Genomic DNA, 22,192 nt, shown 5'->3' with positions numbered 1-22,192 from the left:
TTCTCTTAATCAAAATATTCCTTTTGGCAGGTTGTTCTCCTCCTGAGTCCACATCAGTTATGGGAATTTCCTCCTTAATTTCAGTATCTCCTGCCTTCTTTCCTCCCCTCTGAGATCATGGTAGTTGGAAGCTAACACAATTAAACTTCAGGTGCAGTAACAGAATATAAGGAGGTGCAGTTTGTCAGATGCTTTCAGTTGTGCAATATATAGTGCTATAGAAAACCATTATCTGTTTTTTATAGGTATATAAGCAATTTGGATGAAGGTAGAGATGACTAGGCAACAACTTGAAGAAAATGCAGGTTGTTAGGAAAAGCAGATTCTTTGTGTGCGTTACTGTCTGTTGCTGTCTTTTTACTTGGCACTCTACTTGAGCAAACAGTACTTCTCTTCCCTGCTCCTATCCCTGTGTCTGTACCTTGTGGAATTAAGTACTTGTCTGCCTTTGCAGTACAATTTCTGAAGAGAAGACAGCTTGCTGGGGTTTATCTTCGTGTTTAAAGCTAATCAAGTAAACCATAAGAGAGTACTTTGAGTTCCTGGATTTTAAAAAGGAATATTCAGATTACACCCCACTCTATAAAGAGAGAGGAAAAGAAAGGTGAAATAAGCACTATTTTTTATGCTCTTCTAAAGCAAAACAGTGTTGCACTCCAAACACTTATGTCCAGGACAGTTATGTCCTGTTATTGGCATGTGGACAGTCCAGGGTGATACCTGTAGGTTGGGGCAGCAGGGATAGCACAGAAAGGTGCAGGGGGGGCAGAAAGCTGCTTTGATTCATCTGTGGGCATAATGAAAACTCATGAGTAAGGGAGTCCCTGAATACCAGAGCTACCAAAGGAGGTTATTGAGCAAAACCTAATTCTAAATTTCTCAGAGAAAAGAGAGAGTAGGAGCTCCAGAAAAAGAGAAACATGCTTATCAGTGAGGAAGTTAAACTAGGGATTAGCAATTCACCTCTATACTGCTTTCTCTTTACTTACAAAACAAATAACTTTTATGTGAAAAAGACTCTTGACTTGACACTTGGCATTTAGCCCTGTGCAAATGCCAAAACCAAGGGATTAAATGGTGAAAAGGGGCAGGAGGGCTTACTACCTCTCTGCCAGCTGGGAGCTTTGCCAGCTGAACTTGGAACATACTTCTGAGTAGATTTAAAATCTATCTGTCAATAAGAGGAGTGTGGTTTTTCCAGTGCTTAAGTTTCAGCTGTCATTAACGTGGTAAGAGCTGGCAGTAGTAAGAGAGGTTCCCATCACAGACCCACCCACCTTCTGAGCTTGCAGACAGTGCAGTTGCAGATGCAATGGTTCTGGTCCCTGCTGTCCTCAGGTGCTGGCATGACCCTTCCTTGCAGAAGGAGATGAAAGCAGGAACCATGGTTGCCTGTGCTGGGAGAAAGAGTAAACATAAGAAAAAGCTTTTTCACTGTGAGGGTGACAGAACACTAGAACAGGCTGGCCAGGGAGGTTGTGAAGTCTTCTTCTCTGGAGACATTCAGAACCCACCTGGATGCATTCCTGAGTGACCTACACTGGGTGACCCTGCTCTGATGAGGGGGGTTGAACTCGATCTTTCAATGTCCCTTCCAACCTCTTAACATTCTGTGATTCTGTGTGAAGGTGTTTGGAAAGATAGAGTTGAGACATCTGCATGCAAGAATTTTCTGTTAACCTCACCAGGCTTATTTCAAAATAAGACACGTGCTGGAACAATCTCAAATGGATGCTGAGTTGATGTGGCTTGCTTTTCTTCAGAACTGATGTTCCTCTAAGCTCTCTGGGCTGCTGTTTCTCAATAAACACTGGTACTTTCTGAAAGCAAGTTGTTCTTGTCAGGGACCTTGAAATAAGTGATACCTGTCACTTGAGTCTTAGGGTTTGTAAAAACAAACCAGCAAATGAAGTGAACTGATGAGAGATGAAGAGGTTGGGGAGAAAACTGGATGTTCACTGGCTTATTGAGATTTTTGCAATACAGAATGTCCCAAGCAGTGCTCTGACAGGGTTCTTGGTTACTGCAGACTTATCTTTCCAGTCAGTAAGATGTGTTCTCATGTCACTTTTCTTTCTTTTTTCCTCAGACCCTGCATTGATGTCATTCCCACTATGCCAAGATGCCCTACAGAATCCCCCAAATTCAAAACAGTGGGGCCCCACATTTAGCCATTGGATGACTTGGAGAACAAGTTTACCAAAACAAATGGGTAGAGTATTAAAGAAAAATAAGCTTACAGGACAACTTTTCCCACTAGGATCTCACTCTGAGCAAAAGTGGTGCATAACAACAGGAAATCTACAAACCCAGCTCAGAGGCTGCTGTGTCTTCCAGAAGGACCCAACCTCCACATTTGACACAAAGTGCCTTGAGGCTTCTCCTGCTGACCAAGTTTTGGTGGACTGTCAGTCCAAAGAGGCAAGTCTAGGACCTGAATTCTGTACCAGGGATTTGGGATCTTGCACCAAGATACCTCCTGCCTCTGACAGCTTGACTCACACTGATGAGGAAGGACGGGCCACAATGGTTGATGTTGGAGGGAAGTCAGATTCAAGAAGAAGGGCTGTTGCTGGTGCTGTGGTCCGCCTGGGGGAGAAGGCATTTGGGCTGGTGAGGCAGAACCAGGTGAAGAAAGGGGATGTGCTGGCAGTAGCCCAGATTGCAGGGATACAGGGAGCCAAGCTGACCAGCCAGTTGATCCCCTTGTGTCACAACATCCCCCTCAACCATGTTGAGGTGTCTCTGAGCCTGGATGAGGCCAGATATGCAGTGGTGATTCGCAGCTCTTGTCAGACCTGGGGGAGGACAGGTGTGGAGATGGAAGCTCTGACAGCTGCCAGCCTGGCTGCCCTCACTGTGTATGACATGTGCAAAGCAGTCACTCATGACATTGTGATTGAAGAAGTGAAGTTGCTCAGTAAGACAGGTGGGCAGAGGGGAGACTTCACAAGGGTCTAGATCACATCCAGACAGCTCCAGCCCTCCAAGTGACCACTGCTCATGTTCAGCCTCTACCAGAACTGTTTTTGTTTGGCTGGTTGGTATACCATACAACAGTCCCACAACTCCAGTTTTGCCTTACCCTGTCAGCTTAGTGTTGGGTAAACAGCAGAGCCCACTTATCCCTGTTGATAACCATGTGTGTTTTTTAGGAGACAGACTTTTCCACTCTGCCAATATTGTCACTTCACGGTCCTCACCGGGAGCTTGAGCAAAGATTCATGGTTATACCAGAAGTTCAGATTTATTTTTTTTTTCCCTTCTTGCTGTGAAATATTCACAGGTGCTGTCATCACACCACAAAAATGTAAGCTCTGGAAATGAAGCAAGTGCTGAAAGTGCTGTTGTTGGCAACTATTTTTAAATTAAGGATTAAGATTTCAGAATTGTGCTTGTTCATCTGTTTCCCGGACCCCTTAATTTGAATTTAGAAGGTGACAGTGAGAAGAACATAGCTGGGGAACCTTACCATACGGCAGAAATTCTAACTATGGAAGAGCCAGGGGCAGAGGAGCAGCTCCCATCCTTTTGCATTGCTACTACTTCCCTTGCCAGCAATTGGGAATATTCACATAATTTTTAAAAGAAAAAAATGTGGCAGCTGCCCAGCTCTGCAAAACATGATGCAGAAACAGGATTTCGGGATTAGGAAAAATTGTTTTGCTAATGTGAAAGATACCTTTTACAACATTTGAAGCATGTTCCAGCATTTTGACCTTAGTGCTGATACATTGAGGACCTGTGTCTGCATGCTTAAGGGCTTAATTGTGCCATGCATTGAAGTAGGTGTCAGCTCTTCCTGACTCTAGAAATAGTTGTCACCCCAAATCCCCAGAAGACCTTGTTGTTTTCTAACCCTACAGTGCAATTCCTAGTAATCAGGAGCCTGCACACTCCTGTCAGATAAAACAGACTTTAAGAATAGTAGCCACTTGGAAGAGTAAGGTAGCTACTGTTGCCTTGGCCAGAATGTTTTCCTGCATGTTTCTCTAATTTGCTTTCTTGAAGTCTTTTGGCCTCAGAGCCACTTAAGTGTCCCCATAATTGTACCAGTGGCCACTGTCATGTAGCATTACATAGCTTGGATAATTGACTATCCTAGGTAAGAAATTATTCAATGTGGTTTTGTTAATACTGATGGATTCTTTTCAAATGTTAATTTGAATGCTCTAAACAGGGTATTTTCAACTTTGGTTTACTTATTTTCTAGTTTGTATGGCTAATGTGAAGTCACACATGATTCAGGATGCTCCCTCACCATACGCACAGAGTTGAAGACGGTTCTAATAATGTCAAAGAGGCTACTAAAAAAGCATCTTGACCTTTGTAAGTTGCTACTTCTCATGAAATAAGATTAAATTACTCTCAGCATCAGTGAAGCACACACCATGGTCACGCACATCCTGCTCACTTAAAGTAAGCACAGGTCTGAGATGAGGAGGAAATAGGTTTCACTAAAAATGCCTTTGCTTATCCTTTACAAGCCTTCTTGTTACCACAGAAGACACTTTTTCCATTAGAAGGTGAATTAATTTGATTAATTGTCACTGTGAGGTAAGCCACATACAATGACCGATGTAGCAGCTACAACTGAAAGGGGAAGGAGCCTGGAAAGCTGGGTGCCCAAACTCCATAATCATTTGTATACATACATATGGTGTTTCAGTCCTTATTCCCCTGATATCACTGATGTCTCTAAGGGGCACTCCTCCTTCCCAGGAGTATGCTGAGCACAATCCCAGCTGACCCTGTAAATACTAGAGACCTTTTTAATCTGTGGAGTTGCTATGCCAATAGCACAAACTTTTCCCTAACTCAGCATGGCAACAAGTTGCCACAAAAAGGAAGCATGTGAGTCACCTGCTAAGGTACCTGCTTTACACAAGCACTTAACTCCTCCTCCACAACACATCCCACCCTCCCTGCCTTCACCCAGTCTCTAAATATTTGAATACTGAAAGGAAACTGGACATAGTATAATAAAATTATGCTTTGGGGCATACGAGTCTTTGGCTTCTGAGAAGTTTCCTGTCATGCTCCAAAGCTCTCACAAAGGATTCAAGACCGTATGAGGGACTCTGCACGTGCATGACTGCCATGCACATCTTGCTACTTACGCACATTTCACAACTTTCTTGGGTTTAGAGTGGCTGGAAGCTTTAGGTGAGAAAACTTTGGTGCCATTTTATGCTTGTATTACGTTATCAAGTCTTAAAACTATGCACATTTATAGATAATGAACCAAGCATGAGGCAACAGAATATTTTCAAGAGAAATGAACTGACAGCATTGTGTATTTCACGGGTGCTGGGTGGGCAATGATATGTTGATGAACTGACTACTTTTTGGAGGCTTGCTTTTTTAATAAATTATAGTTGCAATGGCTCTGTTTCACAGTACTTTAAAACCCTTTTTACTCATTCAATGAACGCTTATGTTTTAATCCATGAGCTTCTATGAATAGTCAACGTGGGACAAGCAAAAAAGATTTCATAAATTTCAATGATTAGCTTACAATTAGCCAGGGATCAATCACAATAACTTATTACTATAGGGAATCTATTACTTTTTTTGTTGTTGAGTCAAATTCATCTCTATCTGGATGTTCCTAAACTGAGTAATCCTCTAGGTTTACTATCATAATTTATCATCTGTCATCATTATTCCCGTTCCTCCCACCTGCTGCAGCCCTCACAGGAAGCCAAGGGTCCCAGCACAGGGGCAAGGCAGCAGATGCAGCAGCTGTACTGCCAGAGGTCCTCCCTCTCACTCTCTTCAGGTACAGCTCCCAGATGCTGCTCATCCTCGGACAATAGCACAATGATTTGCAACCTTTTTCTAGGAGCTGCTTCCTAATTTGGAAACAGGTTTTTAAAAGATTTAACCACAAGAAACAAGATAAATCTCTGAGCCTACCATCTCCTCCTGAAGGGTCCCATCAGCACACAAATCCTATCTCTAACATTGTGTGTGCCTAACAGAGCCAGAACGCAAATACTGCAAATCACATGCAGCCCTCATAATGCAGGTGCAGCATAGCTCTTGCCTGATGAAAACCCTCATTTCTGTGTTATTGCATGTTCACTGCTAACCATACCTGCATCTCTTGTGGCAGCTGGGCCTCTTTCTTTCATGGCCACATCAGGAAGTTAGTTACCCCACCCTCAGACTGCCCTGGAAATAATTGGATACAACATATAAAGGAGAAGCCAGCAGAAGCTAGTCACTAAGTATTCTTAAAGATATTAAAACTATGCCAAAGAGAGCACCGCTTTCAGAAAGTGTTGGGGAAAAAAGAGTGAGAAATAGAAGAAAGCTGTAGTTGGAAATACCTTAGAAAGGCACCTCTTCTTTCAATTGAGATCTACTCTGACTTTCAAAGCAGCAACAGCTGAGCACTGAAAAGGGCAACAATTTTTTTAGCTATTCTGAGCCGCTGGTGACTTGCAGTAATTCTCCCTAAGTCTCTGGAATTACACAGCTTCACAATGGATTCAATTAAATACAATCTGGCCCTTCATCCCACTCCTTCCTTGGCCCTTCACTGGTTTGCAGCTCCTGCTGGCTGCCTCAGCAGCAGTTCTGCAGGCGTGCAACAGCATAAACATGGCTGTAACACCCTGTGTGCTGTGGCCAGGACACAGGGCTGCTAATTAGTTAAACGGAAGCTCAGTTCACTAACCTGCCCATACCAGACCCTTGCTCCAAGAGAAGCTTAACAATTTCAGGGAACCTAAAAACAGTTGGAATCACTGGTTGCTGTGGGCTAACAAGGCTTTAATTTTTTTTAAACTACAGGTCAAAGCCTCAACTTAGGTTTCATAAGCCAGTGGATCTAAGGAGCACCACAAACAAGGCAGTGACGATGGCAAGGCAACCCCCTGACGTGTCTGGCGTGCTCCCCGGAAAGGAACAGGGTGGAGTGGCTGAATCTTTTCATAGGCTGGAGCTGAAGGGCTTTGGGTGAGCTCAGTGCACCCTGTTTTAAGGCCAGATTCTCATTTTGGTCACAAGCTCAGCAGTAACTGAGACACAAATCCAGCTCTTGCCACTTCTGTCTGCCCCTCCCTGCTGCCAGTGCCATGTTTAGAAAGCTTTCGGTTTAGTGTCTCTATTTTTGTGAAGCTGAGTGCAAATTTACTCGAAGGACCAGATGTCCTGAGATGCTGCTAAACCTTCCTCTGAGCAGGGCTTCCCTCAGCTTCACATTCACAGCCTGACTACAACAGCATGGCCACGGCCATCAGGCAAGCTGCGTCGTGCCCATGGCTCTCCAAGAAGCCATCCACACAACACTTACTCCATGGAGCAAAGCTTCATACACTCCTTAAGGGTTGCCTCCAAGAGAATGCCAAATTAGCAATAGTATTAGATACAATTGCTTCATCAATAGCTCCATCAACAGAGTGGGCATGGACCTTACCCTCAAATTCCAGAGAACCTGCTCAAAACTAGAATCTCTCAGTACTACTAAGCTGTTCCTGCATGGATTTAATCTTAAAATAAATGCAACAGAAAGACTTTCTTCTATATCCATGATACTTTCAGTGTGCACAGGTGAAAGGACACAAGGCCAGCACAAACAAAGCTTCTAGCTGCTATGGGAAGGGAAGCTTGGCTGCAGTGTGACAAGAGTGACAGGAGGCAGGGGAGGAAGAGGAGGAGTTAGAAGGACGCAGAAGCATCAGGCAACCATAAAGTTGTGTTAATATTATGCTTGGAAAGTAACTCATGCCATTAGCTGCTCCATTATCAGTGCCCTAGGCCACTGACCTGACAGCTGGTGCACCCTGTGGTAAAGCTCCATCAACATCAGCAGAGCACCAGGCAGAGACCTGACAGGAATCTGCTCTTGTAGAGCTGGGAGAAAGGGGCTTCAGCTCTGCAGTGCTCTCTGCCATTACTGCCACTTTCCAAGCCCTTAATGAACTCCTGTTTCATTACCAGGGTCACTTTAGCACTTGAGCCCCCTGTGTGCAGAGTTCCACTGAGGCCGGGGTTGCTGCTGTCCTGAGGCAGTGCATGGAGCTTCATTCTCCCTCCTGTCCCATCCCCTCCCCAGCTACCACCCACAGGCTCTGCATTTTGGAGAGCTGTGCTTCCCCACCCTGGGCTTGACACTGAATGGAAATGTTTTAGCTCTGTGTGGCTCATTTGGCTTCTGCACATCAACTCCTGGGGCCATCCTCTGCCGAGATCCAAGAAATGAACAGAGCAGAGGGAAGGGAATAATTTCTGCTGCCCCTGAAGCTTCGTCTCTCCTATTGCAGCTGGCGGCTTGAAAGGCTCCATCCTGCCAAGACTGAATCTTAATTGGGATCAGTGGAAAAGGACAGGCTGCTGCCAGGGCCGCCCTGATCCCGGGCTTATAGAGAACATGGGCAGAGCTTGCCCAGCCTCACAGGAGAGAGCCTACATGTACAAAAATTTTAAAGAAAAATCCCTCCATACTTGTGGTATCAGTGTAAGCAGCAGGCTGAGGTCAGGTAGGTTGCAGAGAACAAGCAGGCAGAACCACACCACATAGAAAGTCCTCCTGTCCTCACAGCCTGAGGGGATGGGAAGCCACCAGCAAGGGTGAGGGGCAGCCAGCAGTCCCCAGGCTGTGCAATGAATCCAAATATAACAACCAGCCCTTGAACAAACATGCAAAACTATCACAGAAATGCTGCTGCTGCGAGATATAGGAAACAGGATAGGATAAGCTTATGAGAGAAAGGCCAGGAAAAAAAAAAAACAAAACCCAATCTCCTCAAGCATTCTGTCTGTGTGTGGCACAAGGATGATACATGATGCTTTTTCCAAGCCACAGATACTGATTTCAAGCCTGTTTGCCACAAAGAGCATTGCCAGAGCTCACTCATACCTCCTCAATTAGGCACAGCCTACCCACCCCTTTGGCTTTGAGGAGCCACCCAGGAGCACCACTGCCAACTCCTAATGTACCCATGGTGGGTGCTCCTTAACCCATTTCCTAAGAAGCACAGCATCCTGACACCTCAGCCACTGCCTTGTCCCAGCAGCAGCAGAAACATGCAGCAGGAACCAAGCTAAGAGAGTAGGCAGCAGTCTGAGTGATTTTGTTTCTATTTGCTCCATCTTGCCAAGTTAGGTGCATTTCTGAAGTCCTTGAAGTGTCAGAGGAAGATCACCATGGTAAGGTCATTTTCAGACTGGAAGCTTTAGGAGAGCTCACCGTGCTGACTCAGGGAGACAGGGAAACCAGCAGCTTATGAAACAGCTGCCATGCAGGCACCTCAAAGCTGCTGGACCTGAGCAGCAAAAATGGGCTCTGGTAAAATGGCTTTAACAGGACTTTCCAGCCAGCAAGCATCCCTTGATGGACACACCCAGGACATTCAGCCATAAGCAACACAACTGTGTGCAGAAAGTTCTCTTGGCCTGCCAGACTTGGAGGGGTATTTAAACACAAGTTTCTTGCATTCATCTTTGTGGTCTGCTATTTCCCTCCTCGCTCGCTGAGGGTGGCTGAGAGCACATCCCTCTGGGATGTCCCAGGTGGAGCAAAGGCATGGCCAGCAACACTTAGCCCATCGCTGCTAAACCAGAGCTTTTGCAAACCTAAGCCAGAGAACTCTAGCTGAACCCCAACAGCTGGAGGGGTTTTCATTTCCACTTCTCCAAGGCTGGTATTTCAAGGTGTTTTTATTTCTTTTTAATCAACACACGTGGCCAGCTCTGGAGGGGGCTGAAGAAGGGGAGGGAAGCAGCTCAGCCACTGTATCTGTACAAAGTAGTTCCACATGCAAGTGAAACGGGGCTCAGCTCGCTCGGTGCGTGTTTTGCAGTGTGGTTATGGGCTGTCATTCCACCTCCACAAAGCTGTTATTTATTTACTTAAAGACTCGCATTCCATGGAAAAAGATGCCCCAAGATAGCACTGTGTTTCTAAAATTAAACACAGCTGGCTGGAGCGGGGAGCAAGCGAGGGAGCACTCCTGTGCTTCCACCAGCAGCAGGAACAGGACTCCCCATGTCCCAGCTTCTCCCACCTTCACCAAGCTGCAGGAGAGCCTGCCAAAACACCTCCTGTGTCCTCAGCCAAGAAGGAAGCAGCTCTCCAGGAAGCTCAACTCAAACCAAGAAACCTACCCAAAAACAGGAATGCCACCACTTCCAACAACGCTGGATGAGTTTTGTAGAGCACTCATTGCATTTCTTCCCTCAGCAGCCCTGGGAAAAGCCTTCACCCCACTGCAGGAGTGGACAACCCATCAGGCATCTGAAATAATTTTGAGTGTGGCCAGGAGAAGTCCTTTAATACAGTGTGTGGGGACAGGCTGCACTCCTGAGCCTCATATCCTATCTAACCTAGCCAAGACTTTCTTTCAGCTCACCTGTCCCTGGCAGCTTCCTCTTTAGAGTGAAGCTCATTGAGCTCTCACTGTTGTAACTTAAGAAATCTGTTTTCACCAAAACAATTTATAGACAAGAAGGGGAAAGAACCAACTGTCCATCCAACCTTGCATGGCACCAGCAAGAAACCCCCCCCCATACACACTCTTGACACCTGTTCCCCTCCCCAGCATGTGCACAGGGGCTGCCTCCACATCAGTGCTCATCAGAGCAGCTGGTGCTAGAGCTGCTGTTCAGGGGTTTTACATTGGCCTGGATTTAGCCTCATCTCTCAGACAACGTGTCTCTCCCCACACACGTGGCTGAAGCTGGGAACATCTTGGAGGTGTTTGGAAAGCAAAACTCCCAGGCATGGTAGAGGTGGCTCCATGAGGGCCACCGGGGAGGGAAGGATGTTTGGGTTCAGCCCCAAAACTCACTGTTCTGCACCAGTGTAGGATTAGAAAAGACAGCAAAGAGGTGTGAACCAGACCCAAACCCAGCAGTCAAACAAATGGGGATGGTTGAACAACTAGAAAAATAGTGAAAATATTGGCAAGGTCAGACATGTCTGTGCAGCTGCTCCCCCTGGTAGCTCTCCCATGGTCCAAGGAGCTGTCCTGACAAGCTGCTCCTCCAACTAGGGGCAAAGAGACAGTCCCTGACATCCCAAGAGGCTTGCTGTAACCAAGGCAGGAAGAAGAGGACAGTCCCACCACTACAGGCCTGGACTGTGATCCAGGAAGACCTGACCACAGGGATGTGGGCCAGACCAATGTGTGACACTTGGTAAGTCACTCAAGCTATTGTTTGAAGATAAGAACACTGACCTAGCCTTTCCACTGTTCTGTGCACTTGTTGGTGATCTGCACACAGATTTCCCAGCCTGACATACCTCTGGAGAAGGTAATGTTTGCCACAGACTGATGACATTGCTTTTAGCAGATGTGGCTTTTGTCCCTTGGTTTCTCCTAACTGTTAAGTGAAGATTTTACTTCTCTGCCTCCCAAGGGAAAACCTCCACATGCATTTGTGACACCCCAGATCCTGTTCCAACAACTGTGGGAGGTGCTGAGAGAAAGCACGAGCAGGGGTAAGAAGAGAGCTAAGGTGGCCACCACTCCTGCAAGAAGCTCTTATTGAAGAGCCTGCCCCTCATCAGAGCACAGCGATTTCTGTGATTATGTCCATTTGCCCATAATTACACTGGTTCTGCTCTGCACTAAGTCAGGCCTACTGATCTCTGTCCAAACTCCTGCTGCTTTCCTGTTTGGATTAGGGTGCCAGCATGGGTTAAAAATTAGAGAGTAAGGTTGCCTAAATATCTGATTTAGCCCCTTCTTCCTCCTATCCCACTTTGGGATGTGCTGGTCAGCATCCCCCTGGGAGAGAATTAATCAGGAACAGACAGAGCACTGGCAGCTGCCTGACAAGGACAAGATCACAGCTATGGGACAAGCTGCAATTTGGAGTCTCTTTCTTTGACCCTGGTGCAAGGCCAAGACATGCTTGCTGATGCATCCCAGCACCGACACCCCAGGAGCTGGCTCAGGATCAGCATCCCCACGGCCTCAGCTCTGGTCCTGATGTTGTGTTGCCTCAGAGCTGGAGCTGCTTCTGCAGGGAAAGGCTGCCAGTCCTCACTGGCTCCAGAGGCAGCTTCAGCTCTCCAGCTGTGGAAAGGGCCTCTCAGGGAGAAGCCTTCATTTCAGGGACCAGAGCAAGGGAAGATGTTACTCTCATTCTAAAAGGGCAACACTACCTGGATGAACAACAGGAGAGATGACACAAGGAAAGTGACAGGACAGCACAAAGTCCCATCTGATCCACTTGCTGGCCTCTGCCCTGTTACAGCAGCACCTGCATAAGCAGAGCCAGGCTGAGGGCAGCGTAAGAGGGTTTGTACCAGGGATGATCCCCTCCAAGGGGCTTCACATGGACCCAGAGGTGCCCGAGCTCCAGCACATGTTACTGCCAAGAAAGGGCAGCAGATCCTCCCATGGCAGGAGAGGAAAGGGCTATAGCAGCAGAAAGGATTTGTGAGGCCACAGAAGGGAGGGGAACTGGTCTCAGATGTTGAAGCAAACCAGGAGAAGAAGTAAGAGGTAGTTTACAGCAGAGCAGGACATAGTTCTGAAGTTATTTTCCTGTTTGGGAACACAAAAAGAAGGAAAACCCTGGAGTGGACAACCCTGGGAAAAAGCTGCCTCTGGGGCTTACCCAGATCCTGCTACAAAATAAGAGTGGATACAGACTTGCCTAAGGACACAAACATAATCTGTGTTACCTGAGGAAATTCTTCCCATTCTTGCCCCATTATAATTCCTTAATGTGAGTCCAAGGTTGGCAAGCATTAGGCTGACTCCTACTTCTTCTCCTTGAAGCACCTGATGATTCTGTGTGGACTATGATGAGAGTGCCCACCACCTGAAGACCATTGCACACAATCAGCAGCCACAAGGCATGGCCTACATCAGTCCTGCTCACAGTCACATGCAGTAGCAAAAGAAATGGTGCTCTGAAGCATCTCCTCTCTCTTAAATTTAATGAACACCTAACTCTGAGGAGGGTGGGAGGGACAGAAAATCTATCTTTGTTCCTTTACAGTTTTGCCACAACACCATAACCAAGTGAAAAATAGCTTAAACTTTGAGTAGATGGACATTCATCTTCCTCCTATTTTGTTTGCTTCCTTGTGTGGGTGGTGGAGCACACTACAGTTTTTGGCCTTTAATAATTTTTTTTTAAAAAGGGACTCTACAGATACTAGTAGGTACCAGATGTGGTACCTCTCAGAAGAAACTGGGGCATACAAATGAGGCCATATGCCAGCAAATAATTCACATTTACCCAAGCATCCTCTAAGCTTCAGCTCGAACAAGAGCTATGGCAGTTGTGGTCAGGAGAGCTGACAAGACCTCACCTGAAGGAGGGAGTGCAGAGGCTGGGAAGGAGGCCAGACATTAGGGTGTTAGATGTCTGGAACCCCTGGGACCCCTTTCCTTGCCCCAAGTGACTGCAGACAGTGAGAAGCCCCAGGTCCCTTCCCATCCCCCAGCTGGTTCCCTTGGCCCTCACACTGGGAGCTCCCTGCAGCTCCCACTCCCACCTGTGGCCCAGAGGTCCCCATCTCCCCCAGCAGCAGAAGCAGTAAATGAGCTGGAACTCCTCAGTACATTTGTGATATTTTTCATACTTTGATCATGACTGGAAAGTTCTGGGTTTTTTCAGAAAACTCCTCCTCATTAATTAAGCATTGGAAGGAAGGGGGGAGCTCAGGTTTGGAAGAGGACAAATGCCTGTCCATAAAAAGCAAAAGTTAACCCTTTGGAAGAAACAAGAAACCTAGTTGCATTTCCTTTTTTTCTTTAAAAAAGCAGAAACATACCTTGCCAACAAATGAAAAAAAAGGTTAAAACCAGGTACCCCAGAGTTTGTTTCTCCTTTGCTCCAATCCCTCTCCAAGGCACATGTGACCAAAGTATTTTGCTTTTCCAATGCACTTTTACATCACTATTATATATGAAAACTCAGTCTACCAGGCTGGTACTCGTACAGAACACCAGACCTCCAAAAATTAATAAAAAGCAACATCTTAGCAGAGTTAGATGGCTCCACAAACAGCATCACTTTCATCTTCCCTGAGCAATCTGTGCTGAGACTGGAGGGCATAGAGAAAAAGGGCTGGCCAGGGAGGCAGCATGAGGGGAAAAAAAAGCAAAAACAATAGAAAAAGGAAAAACAGGCCCTACCTCCTGATCAGAGCCTCACCAAAGTACAGACAAACAGCAACTATGTTTCAGAGACATCAGCAAGAAGCTCATTAGCTTCAGAAACATGAAACATAAACAAAACAGCAACACTGAAAACCATAATTTTGGGCTTGGAGTTAAAAAAAAAAAAAAAAAAAAAAAAAAAAAGTTTAATTATTTTGCTTCCTATCAGTAGAAATCTTTTCTCAAAGGGCCAAGAGATTTCTCCCACCAAGCTCCAAGTCTGCTATGGCAGAGATAAAAGTCATGTTTGTTTAAACAGGAGCCAAAGGTTAAAGAAAGGGAAAACCAATGAATAATAGGTGTTCAGCTCTTCACAGCAAGAGCAAAGAGCTCTCCTTACCCTCCTCCTTATTCCCAGACATTCAGGACAGCTAAACCCCCCGACACCAGTTTTGTTCAGAAAAAGCTATGAGGCACTTACCTTGCTTCTGTGCAGCAATGACAGGGAAAGGGATGTCCATGACCACATGGGATAAATCCAATGGGAAGACAAAAGGACACTTCTGTGCTTAATCCATCTTGCAGGGCAGAACACCAGCCCCTTGCTTCACACTCCAAATGCAATCAAAATATTAAAAAAAAAGAAATCTTTTCTTGTTAGAATTCAGGCAGGATACCTCTCCTGCTGCTCAAAGCAGACAGAATTCAAATGCCACTGTGTTTCACCTCTAACAAGAGGCAAAATAGTCACTTGCTTCCTCTACTTAAACCCAGCATCTAGAGAAGAAAAGGCAGAGAGGTTCTTGCATTTTCATCCTGCCTCTGCCACTCACATGCTGCACGGACTTCAGAAACATCCCTTTGCCTCTGCTCTTACATCTGTAAAGCAAGATCCTCATAGCCAGACTTTTATCCAAGTATGGGTGAAACAGATCAAAACAGAGAAAGTAAGAGTCCTTTTAAAAAAGATAAACTGAGAGACTTCCCACACAACACTCAGGCTCCTATCTGCAGATCCTCAGCATGTGCAAACAGTTATCCCCTAATTGCTTTTGCTCATTGCCATGGCCCTTCCCACCTGAGAGCCATAATCAACAGCTGGAACTTTGTCTGGGGTCCCAGTGAGACCAGGTACTGCAGGAATGTGCTGCTCAGCCAGCAAGCTTCCCACTCCATGCTAGGCATGAGCTTCTCAGGAGCTCACAGTTAAAACATTGCCCTTTGGTGGATTGAAGCTAAACATGAAAAGTTGGGGCTTGAGGGTGAATTTTGTCAGCAGGATATTTCCATTATTAAAGACAGGAAGATCTATGTAGAAGTAAAACAGCTTCATATATAGAGCATCTAAGATGAAAACAAGGTTCCTGGCCTTTTTTTCAGCTGGTCTTATTTAAATTCCTTCCTTTGAATCAATTCTCTCCTGCCCCCTCCTCCTCTGAGTCACACTCAGTTCCACTCTTGATGTCTGGATGTTGCTCAGTTAAGCGAGGGAGCTTGTGACCAGCACTGCAGCCCTGCACTCTCTTCCTCTCTTGGGCTAGCTCTGTCCCCATGTGGATCATAAGCACTTAGATAGCAAGACTGTCTTTAAGAGGACCTTTGGATAATGGTGGTCAGTGGCTTCATCATCTATAGAGCTGCATGCCCTTGACAGAGGAGAAAGACACAGAGCTTAGCAAAAAAAAGCACACCCAGGTTCTAACTCACCTTTCAGACTTTCCAGCAAAATGCACAGAAAATGCAACTACAAAGAAACGTACAGAGACGCAGTGGGGACAATATATCTTTAATTTTTTTTGCTTTTGTTTTTTAGTATTACAGTATATTCTTATAAAAAGATACAGATAAAAACAACACTACAGGATTTGTACATTTAATTCACTTATAGTCTTAAACTGACTAAGAAATGAGGATATGCGAAGGCATTACAGCAGCACACAACCTCCTGCTTCAGTGAGCAGCACTGTACAGTGCTTGATGGACAGAGGAACCTCCTGAAGTGACCTGCAAGTTTCAACCTGAGCAGGCTTGCAAGGGGAGGAAAATGGCTGAAGATGGGAATGATTTGGAGGGGAGATGTTGACCACAAAGTAGCTCAGGTACCTGACCTCCCCTTACAAGTCACCTAAAAATGGCAAAGGTTTTTAAAGACAAAGGGCAGGCATGAAGGGGGGTGGGTCTGGAAATGAGTTGTCAGAGAGACTTCTGTAGATCTCTTGGGTGAGAGCTCCTAGTAGTGCACAGATAAAAGGACCGAGCCCCTTCTGAGCACAGTGGAATATCTTGTAAAAGCCAAAGCTGCCTAAAGGGGAGTTTTGATCCAGATGTTTTAGGCTGGTGTAAACCCAGAGCAATTTCTTATGGTCACACTGGACCTATTCTACTTTATCATCAGTAACAGAAGACTGTTTTGGAAGGTTCATTAGGCCTCTAGACTCTCTCATGGAACAAGGTGCTATACACCATGCTATACTAATGGCATCCTCCTCAGCAGGCATAGTGTGCAAAATCTGGCCAACTTCAGGGGATTCTGGTCATCAAAACTACTACTTAGAGTAGTAGATAGCTTTTATATATGTATATATACATACATAAACTCTGTATTTTTCGTTGGCCAAATTGATTTACCCAAGTGGGCCTCTTCAACCTTTGATAATGTAAGCTAAGGTGGCCAATGGAGGCTACCTGTTTGGATGGTAGGCAATCAGAAATCTCCTGTGCTGAGTATAGAAGCCAAGGAGCCATGGCCAAACAGATTCTGATTTCTAGAGACTCCATAGGTATAAAACCAACCAGGAGAAAGTATTCATTTGCCCTGGATAATCTGGGGAGGTGGGATGGAGGGAGAGAGAGGAAATTCTTCTATGGCCTTGAACATAGGAAGGTATATTAGTACTGAGGAAGGAGTGTGGTCCTAATTTGTTCCATCAGCATGTTAACTCTGATGAGAAGTTTCAAGGCATGAACCACTTTTGCCCAACTATCCAAGCTTCTCTGGCATTATGGCCAGAACTTGTGCAGAAAGGTGAACTTTCTTGTGCAGAACTTGTGCAGAAAGGTGAGCAGGAGACTGTACAGCTTACTTCTTCTCAGTCTTCCCACTGTGATTCGTGATGAGAAATAAAGAAGTTTTCATAGAAAGTGTTCTAAAATAACCAGCCTACATTAGTGTACTCCATGCTTAAAAACACATGCTTTCCTAGGACCAGACTGATCATGCCAAAAGCAAAAGGACAGTTTTTTTCTTCCTTCCCTTCCCACCCCAGCACTGCTCACATGCATCCCCTGGCCCAGCTCAGCCTGCTGCACAGCACCCAAGCCAGATGTCTTGCTGGTGTAATGCCCTGGCACTGTCTCAATAGTCGTTGCTGTAATGCAGTGTATACATACAAACATAGCAAACTAAAATAAGGCAAAATAAATAGAGGTGTCAGATTTACAGGTTCCCCTTAGAGATTCCTAAAACCTTTAAGAAAACAAAACAAAACAAAACCAAAACAAACATTTAACTCCCAAACAAACAAAATAAGCCCCAAACAACCAACCCAGAAACGAAACTGCATATATCATGTACATCATAAACTGTACAATTGATCTTTCCCCTCACAGAAACTCCTGACACAAACTTCTCCCATGCAGCCCAGCTCAGAGTGCGAGCTTTCCTAAAGGAGATGAAAAATTCAGCCGGTGGGGCTGACCATTACAGAAACACCTGCCCCACAGTGTCCTACCAGGGCTCCTCACAGTTCCTTTCCTTTCCTCAGACACTGTGAACACATTACAGAAATACTTCTGAAAGATGCCCAAGTCATGTCCCTAGTGGGGAGTCTCACCTTGAACACTCATAGGGAACTGGACAGTAGCTGTGCTGCAAGCCACGGAAGGGCCTTGCTGTTCCCAAGTCACGTCACCTTGTAGCATTTCCAGAGACTTATGACTGACCAAGAAGAATGACCCAGACCAAGGATACAGGGGAAGGGAAGCAGTTCATCAGTCTTTTCTAGGGTCATCCTAATACAACCTGCTTAAGAACAACATAGATACACAGAGGTAAGAGAGTACTAGGCCTCTAGGGACACAGCCTGGAGAGTTAGACAGTATGTCATCTTCTGGGTGTGAAGAACTTCATCCTACAGTTAGCAAAGACTACATTTCTGAAAGAAGCAGAACAAGTCCTTGATTATACCCTTTTTTCTCAAATGTCCTACTCCTCCATTTATTCCCAAGCCAAGGTAATTTCACTTAAAATGCTGGTGCTAGGCACAGATGTGAGGACAACAGCAGATCCAGCTCTCAGTGTGATAAAGAAGCTGTCTCAATTTATACCTCACGAACACTTACTATACCTGCTCAGGCTCTGTTAGCACTAGAAGAAAAGGACTATGATCTTTCTTTTTCCTTAAGTTATCACAACTGCTGATGAAGAACACAGATTCATTCACAATACCCAAGAGATGACAAATAAGAAAAAATCTTGGCTTCAGCAAGATTCTGATGCCAGGCCTTAGAGCAGAGTCAGTTTTTTCCCTTTTCTTTTCTGTGGCCAACCTCATCTCTCCAAGTAGACCTCTTAACCTGCCTCTCTGCTTGTCTCAGTGTGTAAATGAGCTTTTCCAAAACCCTCTCTATGAACATTCAGCATGGAGTCAAGAGCCAGGGGACAGTGTCCAGCATGCTGAACAAAGCCTTCAGCCACGGTCACAGATTCAAAACAAGAGTTTGGGGCACTGGAGTGCTGGGAAAGTTGCAGTGAATCATGGGCACAACTCTGAGCTTTCTGTCAGTCCCAGTAAGTATCCAACAGCTGAGCTACAGGAATTGGACAATCTCTCATTATTTATGAGTCAAGAAGGTGGCAAAACTACAGCAGCTTTCTTTGACTCTGCCAGCGTGGCTGGAGAGCTGCGTACCATCAGACAGGATCTCTGTAAACCAGGGTTGAACTGTGTACACAAATTAATAGAGGGCTTATCTCTCTCTCTGCTTGTGCTACATTTGTGGCCTGGCAAAGTGACTTCAGTTTCAAGAAGCACAGCACAAACCTAGTTTGACAAATACCGGGATGCAGGGAAATGCTGAATTTCTATTCAAGGGTTTTGCCCTGAGGTGTTTCTTCTCTGACAGCACTGCCATGATGACAGTCTGCCTTATCAAAGAAGTACCTGGGGAGCAAGCAAGCTTATGTATTCAACTATACAGAGCCATGAGTTACATCATCTTGCACCAGGACTGACCTTGGCACTACACCTGAATCTCTGGGCGAGTCCTAAACCCAGGGACAACAAAGAGGGGGAAAAACTTACAATGTTCTAATCCCTAAAAGCATAATCTTTGGAATTCAGGGATTATCCAAATCTAAACTCAACTATATACCAATTTGGCACATATTACCACCTCTCGTACAGTTTACATGGCATAGGTTATATGGCATGCTTTAAAACAAGACAAACAAATAGGGCTGGGATATAGCATGTCTACTTTGGGGAGCAGCAATGAGCTTGTTAATATAATTTACAAGAGACATTTCTAAAAATCCATTTTGTAATTTAAAATAAAAATGCTTTAAAAAGTGAGAGTTTTTCTTAAACTTTCAAAAACCTTAATGAAATACAGTCTTTGTTCTACAAGGTGCTTGTGTCCACTGCAATGGGCATTGCTGTTAATAGCTAATCCCAGAAGGAAAGTAGGATAGTAAGGGAGAAGAATGCATCCAGCTCTTGTAAGATACCAGCTCTTTACGATGAGTATTATACAGAGGCGCAGCAGTCTGGAATGTCGTAAATAGGGAAATACTAGGGTGGGAGACTTAAAATTCAGTAAACAATGAAACATTAGAGTTTAACAATTCTGAATTTTTTGCTTCTTTTCCATATTTTACATCACTATTTTACTCTTAAAGTGTTCAGAAAACCACCACAGTTTGCTTCTCCAATATTGGTAGCGTGTAATACTGATCAGGCAGCGTGCATGGCAGAGGAATTTCTGTTCTGCAGACTGAGTGCAGAGCCTGAGGTTAAGTGACATTCAGAGAAAAATCAAACCAAATTATTAAAGTGACAAATAGAGCTTTTTTTCACTTCCCTGGGATTCCTTGGCTTTTTGTGCTGTTGACTATTGATGCATAGTTTGTAGATGGTGGATCCCTCTTCTCAAATGTTCTTTCTTTTCATCCTGTCTAGGAGGAAGAATCCATCACCATTTCTTTCTTTTCCTCTTTTTCTTCTCCAGGGAAGATAATTAAGAAGGAAGACAAAATTTAAACCAAACAAACGAACAAACCATGACAGCCTACACAACCCAATCCCTTCCCCAGAGCCCTGAAGACATAAAGAAATCAGAATTCAGGCCTCTTCTTGGGGTTTTTTGCTTTTTCGCTGTGTGCTTCAACCATGTAGCTTAAACACAAAATTTCTTTTTTTATGATGAATTAACCCATCTCCAAAGCTTGCTCAGCTTACAAAATTCTGTGTCCTCCTGGAAAAATTCTCAGCTTTTATCATGGGACCCTCCAATTGTTCATCCCAAGTGGTCCTTTAAAAATGGAAAAGGCTGTGGGCTCCAAGGCTCTCCTTCAACACCATTCCTATCTTACTGAGTTACGGGATTCCCATAGGTAGGAGTGGAGGGTGTGCAGTGAAGGTCAGCCTGTTAGCCAGAAGGACCAGTTCATGCCAACAACAGTCACAGCTAAGCATCAGGTGGAAAAGAAAACTCATTTCTTGTAGCCAGTGACTTTGTTTGCTTTTTGTTACTTGTGACCTGTGGATGGTAGTAGGGAGCTCATGACTTCCATTGGGATCCACTAAGAAACCTTGCACAAACAGGTAAGAAGTGTCCTGCTTTTTCTCCCCCACCCTCCAGCAATGGCAGCAGGCTCCACAGTCACCTGCTCGTAATCCCAACCTGGCAGTGGCTTAGTTTTCTAAAGAAAAGCCAGAGCTTCTTTCCTAGAATGTGTTTCATAGCTTCAAGCCTCAACCATCGGCAAATTCCAGAGAAAGGCTTCTAGGAAAGCAGAATCCAAAAGATTTTTGCAAAGTATTTCATGTTGATCCTGATTTTTGAATTCATATTTGTTCCAGAACCTGATGCCTCTATCTGAACATCACTTCCTTTGGAAAGTGTAGGCCACACAAAAATACTGTACAGAATATGAAACCAAAAGCTTTTTTCAGGTGCTAATCTATGGCTTATAAAATCCAATTCTGAAAGGGAATTGGACATCTTGAGAACCACATCTTGACAGACTTCTGACGGCCAGTCTAGATCTTGAAGAAGTGACAGGCATTTACAGAGTTGCTCTGAAATCAGTCCTGCTTTTTATCAGCAAGATGGAGATCATGACTAGTTTTTGCTTTGGCACACAGAAAATTATCTTTGTCCAGCTGTGAGGCAGTCTGCAAGGCCCAAGTACTTTCTGTCATCACTATGAGGCCTTTGATGACACAATAAACTCCCAGAAGCAAATCTGTCAGCTATGCACAGCCCAGTCACAGACCCTGCTGGCTCCACAGAGGCACTTTTATAATGGTTCAAACTAGGAGCACAGAAGAGGGATGAGAGGAAAGCTGATCATAGAAAGGTAACATCTCTAGCCACAGACCAAAGAAATCCTTTGGGGCAGCTGTCAGCCAGGCACCATCACACACATTCATCTTCCTTGTTTTGCACTTTCTCATCACCTTCTTTTGGTTGATTATTTTTCTCTCTCTTGTAATTAATAATTTAGCTTTGTCACCGCTCGCTCCCGGCTTGTTTCTAAGCCTTGGTTTCCTGAACGCTTGCGGTTCCGCTTGAGCTTAGATAAGTCTTTGTCAAAGACTTCACCCGACCTTAATGCTGACACCAGGTCATCAAATTCCCCACTCTCTTCAGAGATGCTTCCAGCTTTTGCTTTCTTTTGTCGCCTCTCTTTTTCCCTCTGCTCTTTTAGCTGTGGAGAAAGACACAGAGCTTTAGGATTAGCAAACTGAGATGCCAGATCACTGGATACATTGCCAAGAAGCAGATAAAATGCAGCAGTACAGTTTAGGGGAAAAAAAAAAAAAGAGCAGAAGCTTATCCACAAGTCCATCACCTATGCCAAGAGCAACAGGCAACCATGCTGCACTCCCCCT

At 45.0% G+C, this 22,192-nt stretch overlaps 2 protein-coding genes across 8 annotated transcripts in view; one reads left to right on the top strand and one right to left on the bottom strand.

Annotated features, from left to right (window-relative positions):
* The window catches only part of MOCS1 (molybdenum cofactor synthesis 1), a 29,768-nt gene extending 24,380 nt beyond the window's left edge, over nt 1-5,388 (top strand). Inside the window, 2 exon segments of the mRNA XM_071739385.1 lie at nt 2,090-2,954; nt 2,956-5,388. Coding sequence (XP_071595486.1) covers nt 2,090-2,954; nt 2,956-3,214 — 1,124 coding nt within the window. The 3' untranslated portion in view covers nt 3,215-5,388.
* A 10,457-nt stretch (nt 5,389-15,845) lies between these two features.
* DAAM2 (dishevelled associated activator of morphogenesis 2) overlaps nt 15,846-22,192 on the bottom strand; it is a 203,586-nt gene continuing 197,239 nt past the window's right edge. For 3 of the 7 annotated variants that reach the window (XM_071739381.1, XM_071739380.1, XM_071739378.1), the window contains exon 26: nt 20,453-22,008. In XM_071739381.1, the coding sequence (XP_071595482.1) occupies nt 21,793-22,008 (216 nt within the window). In that variant the 3' untranslated portion in view covers nt 20,453-21,792. Of the gene's footprint in view, nt 22,009-22,192 lie in introns of all 7 variants that reach the window. The other 4 variants (XM_071739383.1, XM_071739379.1, XM_071739384.1 and 1 more) reach the window with 2 other exon arrangements.

Source organism: Heliangelus exortis, chromosome 3, assembly GCF_036169615.1.
Source record: "Heliangelus exortis chromosome 3, bHelExo1.hap1, whole genome shotgun sequence".
Taxonomy (NCBI): Eukaryota; Metazoa; Chordata; class Aves; order Apodiformes; family Trochilidae; genus Heliangelus; species Heliangelus exortis.
Note: the sequence above shows the minus strand (reverse complement) of the source record. Positions and strands in the feature narration are given on the sequence as shown.